The sequence below is a fragment of the Leuciscus leuciscus genome (genome assembly GCF_965113295.1).
Source record: "Leuciscus leuciscus genome assembly, chromosome: 2".
NCBI lineage: Eukaryota > Metazoa > Chordata > Actinopteri > Cypriniformes > Leuciscidae > Leuciscus > Leuciscus leuciscus.
Window position 1 is genome coordinate 24639538 of NC_138726.1, and position 4881 is coordinate 24644418.

General features: G+C 52.9%; 1 protein-coding gene across 1 annotated transcript; it reads left to right on the forward strand.

Annotated features, from left to right (window-relative positions):
* The first annotated feature begins 201 nt into the window (after positions 1-201).
* On the forward strand, positions 202-3341 carry LOC309493033 (uncharacterized protein). The gene is made up of 2 exons (XM_082162093.1): positions 202-685; positions 1436-3341. The coding sequence occupies exon 2, from the start codon at positions 1798-1800 to the stop codon at positions 3226-3228; it is 1431 nt and encodes a 476-aa protein (XP_082018219.1). The 5' UTR covers positions 202-685; positions 1436-1797; the 3' UTR covers positions 3229-3341.
* Positions 3342-4881: the final 1540 nt, after the last annotated feature.

The following is a 4881-nucleotide window of genomic DNA, read 5'->3' on the forward strand; positions in this document are numbered from 1 at the left end:
CCCCCGGTGGAGGGCCGGGTGGAGAATCTTTTGTTTCCTTTTCTTTTTGTTCCGCCACTGACCCACGGGTGGTACCCACAATTTCAATAAAAGAGCAATTTCTGAAACCTCCGGGCCCCAAGAGGGCGCACTTGGCAGTCGACGACGCCGCCATGCCTTGTCACTCCCAAGCCCCTCTTTCATCGCCAGCAGGCAGCAGTGGCTGTGTCCTGGACGCACTGACGCCTCCGCACACTCACTCTGCCCTTCGACGGAAGCAGGTATGTGTTGCACCACACACTCAGACCCCACTTCGGGCCGCTGTGCTGTCCGAGTCGGGTCCCTGCATTCCGCCGCGCTGCCCCACCCCGGGTACGTCTGTGGTGCCGTTGGTCCCGCTTGCTCGGTCTCTGGGAGCCTGGTTAACGCTTCCCAGCCCGTCTCGCTGGCTCATCCGTACCATCAGACTCGGCTATGCGATTCAGTTCGCCCGGCGCCCCCCTGCTTTCAAGGGCATTCTGTTCACCCGTGTTTTGGCGGACAATGCCCCTGTGCTCAGGTCAGAGATCGCAGTCCTACTGGCGAAGGATACGATCGAGCCGGTCCCTCCAGCCGATATGAAGACCGGCTTCTACAGCCCGTACTTCATTGTACCCAAGAAAGGTGGTGGGTTACGACCAATCTTGGACCTGCGCGTCCTGAATCGGTCCCTTCACAGGCTACCGTTCAAGATGCTTACGCAGAAACGCATTTTCAAATGCATCCGTCCCCAAGATTGGTTTGCAGCGATCGACCTGAAGGACGCGTACTTTCATGTCTCGATTCTCCCTCGACACAGACCGTTTCTTCGCTTTGCGTTCGAGGGGCGGGCATATCAGTACAAGGTCCGCTTTGGGCTGGCACCGTCGCCCCGCGTCTTCACGAAAGTCGCGGAGGCGGCCATTGCTCCCATGTGCGAGCGTGGTGTTCGCATCGTCAACTACCTCGACGACTGGCTTATTCTGGCCCAGTCGAGAGAGCAGTTGTGCGAACACAGGGACATGGTGCTCAGTCACCTCAGCCACTTAGGGCTTCGGGTCAACTGGGAAAAGAGCAAACTCACCCGCGGGCAGAGGATCTCTTTTCTCGGTATGGAGTTTGACTCGATCGACATGACAGCGCGCCTCACCGAGGCCCGTGTCCAGTCAGTGTTGAACTGCGTGAGCACGCTCAAACGCAGAACAGCGGCACCACTGAAACTTTTTCAGAGGCTCCTGGGGCATATGGCATCTGCAGCCGCGGTTACGCCGCTCGGATTGCTTCATATGAGGCCGCTTCAACACTGGCTCCACGATCGAGTCCCGAGATGGGCGTGGCAGAGCGGTTCGTGCCGGGTCCAAGTGACTCCGCACTGTCGCCAAACTCTCAGCTTGTGGTCGGACCCTTCGTTCCTGCGGGCAGGTGTTCCCCTGTCCAGGCGGATGCCTCTGCCACCGGCTGGGGGGCCACGTACAACGGGCATGCAGCTTCAGGTCTGTGGACGGGGCCTCAACTGCATTGGCACATCAACTGCCTCGAGTTGTTAGCAGTACGTCTTGCACTGAGCCGCTTCAAAACGCTGCTACTAGGCAAGCACGTATTGGTCCGTACGGACAGCACGGCGACTGTTGTGTACATCAACCGCCAAGGTGGTCTACGCTCCCGCCGCATGTCACAACTCGCCCTCCATCTCCTCCTCTGGAGTCAGAAGCATCTGAGGTCGCTTCGTGCCATTTACATTCCGGGCCTGCTCAACCGTGCAGCCGACGAGCTCTCACGGCAGCAGGTGCTACCGGGAGAATGGCGTCTCCATCCCCAGGTGGTCCAGCTGATTTTCAGGCGCTTCGGGACCGCTCAGGTAGATCTGTTTGCCGCCCCGGACACGTCTCACTGCCAGTTGTTCTATTCCCTGACCGAGGGGACCCTCGGCACGGATGCTCTGGCACACAGCTGGCCCCGGGGCCTTCGCAAGTATGCATTTCCCCCAGTGAGCCTTCTTGCACAGACCTTGTGCAAAGTCAGGGAGGACGAGGAGCAGGTCTTGTTAGTTGCGCCGTATTGGCCCAACCGGACCTGGTTCCCGGAAATAGTGCTCCTCGCGACAGCCCCTCCCTGGCCCATCCCTCTGAGAGAGGACCTACTCTCTCAGAGACGGGGCACCCTATGGCACCCGCGTCCAGACCTCTGGAAACTCCATGTCTGGTCCCTGGACGGGACGCGGAGGTTCTAGGTGACCTACCCCCTGCGGTAGTTGACACCATCACTTCCGCTAGAGCCCCCTCTACGAGGCGCCTCTATGCGTTGAAGTGGAACCTGTTCGTTGACTGGTGCTCCTCTCACGAGGAGAACCCCCGATCTTGCTCGATCAGAGCCGTGCTTTTCTTCCTGCAAGAAGGGCTGGAGCGAAGGCTGTCTCCCTCCACCCTTAAAGTGTATGTTGCCGCTATTGCCGCACATCACGATGCTGTTGATGGTAAGTCTTTGGGAAGGCACGACCTGATCGTCAGGTTCCTGAGGGGAGCGAGGAGACTGAATCCTCCTCGCCCACTCTCTATACCCTCTTGGGATTTGTCTCTGGTCCTTTCGGCACTTCAGAGACCACCCTTTGAGCCTTTGCAATCAGCTGAGTTAAAAATCTTGTCCTGTAAGACAGTTCTCCTGGTTGCATTGGCCTCTATCAAGAGGGTAGGGGACCTGCATGCATTTTCGGTCGACGAATCGTGCCTAGAATTCGGCCCGGATAACTCTCACATCATCCTGAGACCCCGGCCCGGATACGTGCCCAAGGTTCCTACCACTCCCTTCCGGGACCAGGTAGTGAACCTGCAAGCGCTGCCTTCGGAGGAGGCAGACCCAGCCCTGGCTTTTCTCTGTCCCGTTCGCGCTCTGCGTCTGTACGTGGACAGAACGCAAAGCCTCAGGACCTCAGATCAGCTCTTCGTCTGTTACGGAGGCCAGCAGAAGGGGAAGGCTGTCTCCAAGCAGAGGATGGCCCACTGGATAGTGGATGCCATCGCCTTGGCTTACGAAGCCCAAGGCGTGCCCTGCCCGCCCGGGTTGAAAGCCCACTCCACTCGGGGTGTCGCTTCTTCCTGGGCGCTGGCACACGGCGCCTCGCTGACAGACATCTGTAGAGCTGCGGGCTGGGCGACACCTAACACGTTCGCTAGGTTTTATAGCCTACGTGTTGAGCCGGTTTCTTCCTGTGTGCTCGCTTCAACTAGCCGGTAACACCGAAGTTCCCGCTCTAGTGTCGGCTTGCTGCGCCACTCCCTTCCTAGGAATGGATACGTGCACTTTTGCTCCAGTCGAGTTCCCCAATTGGCGAACCCTGTGAGTTCCTCCGCACCCCTTCGGCAGTCGGACGTCGCGGAGCGTCCGACCCCAGGCCTAGTGCTTGTATGCTAGTGTAACTTGTGCTAGGCTGGGTTCCATGTGTGTGATTCCTGCGGCGATCCCATATGTGTATTCTTCCACGACCAGCTCCCTGTGGTGAGCCCGTGTCTTCCCTTGGCAGAGTCTGCTCTGCGGTCACTGTCCGGTGTAGCCTCCCCCCCTCTGGTGGAGCCACCCCAGTGACATTCCATATGTCGCTAAAGTATCTGTTGAGACCATTACCATGGGAGAGGGAGAGAAAAGATATATCAAGACGAAGAGCATATAAATTTTTTTTTTTTTTTTTTTTTTTTTTAAAACACCACATTGAAAAGAAAAAAAAAGGTGAGAAGGGAGGGGTTTATTCTGCAGGCCATAGTTTGCAATATAGTTGCTCAAATGCTGACTTGTGTTACTGCTTTATATAACCCGTCCTATATAATGTGAGTCATCTACTGTATTACTATAATGGGTGAAACAAAGCAGTTTATAACAGTGCATTCCCAGCTGGCCTTTGGAGCACCTATGACACCTGCTTTAGATGGCTTCTTATAGTCTTGTGCACCTGCCTCCTCAGCTCTGAAGAGGCACCAGAGGTCAGGAGGATAAAGACATTAGTTGTAAGGGTAAGAGAATGTACGACCTCACCTGTGTATGGCTGTCTGTCCTCACAAACACACACATATTCACTTACATCTGAGCTTTAAAGGAAGTCTTGGATTCTTCTCTCACCCGATCTTGTCCTCAGAAACTGACAGGGCTGCTTTTTGCTGTACAATTGCTGTGCTTAAAGGCTATTTTACATTCCAGTTAATAAATTATACAGCTTCACGTCCAAATCAATTAGCAATTTATGGTCTTGCAGTATTTTTAAAAGGCAGAATTTGAACCCTGACCCCACATCTATCCTTTAAAGAAGCAAATGTTTGTTCTATAGTATTACAGAGGTATTTTAACTTGAGCAGGTGCTATAGGTCTGTGCAGCCCACCTGGCATCTCTCCCCCAGAGCAGCTGTTAAATCAAATGAGAAATGTCAGTCTTAAACATTTCATTGACTTCCATTCCAGTCTAAAAGGTGTTTAAATGCCACTAGATATTCAAATTACCAGGACTCTGTCAATTGTTTTCCTGACCTTTGAAAGTGCACTTACATTTCAGAAAGAAAAGAAAAAAATGAAAAGAAAAAGGGAGATCAACAGTATCCATACAAATTCCAGAACTTGTCAGATGTCAGAACTCAACTCAGATATTTCAGGTAACAATTGTCAGCACACCTAAAGAGAGTTACCTATTTTTAAGGATGTCAATTAACCCTTTTTCTACTGTAACTTGAGTCTTTCACTCATTCAATGTTAAATTGAATAAATGCCTTAACTGCTTCAAAATAATTTAACTGCATTCAACATACAGTACTACTGCTTTTTCATACATTTTTGCAGACAGTACATATGGAGAAATACTTGTCAATGAAATAAAATAATAAAGGGATGAGTTTATTCAGATTTAAT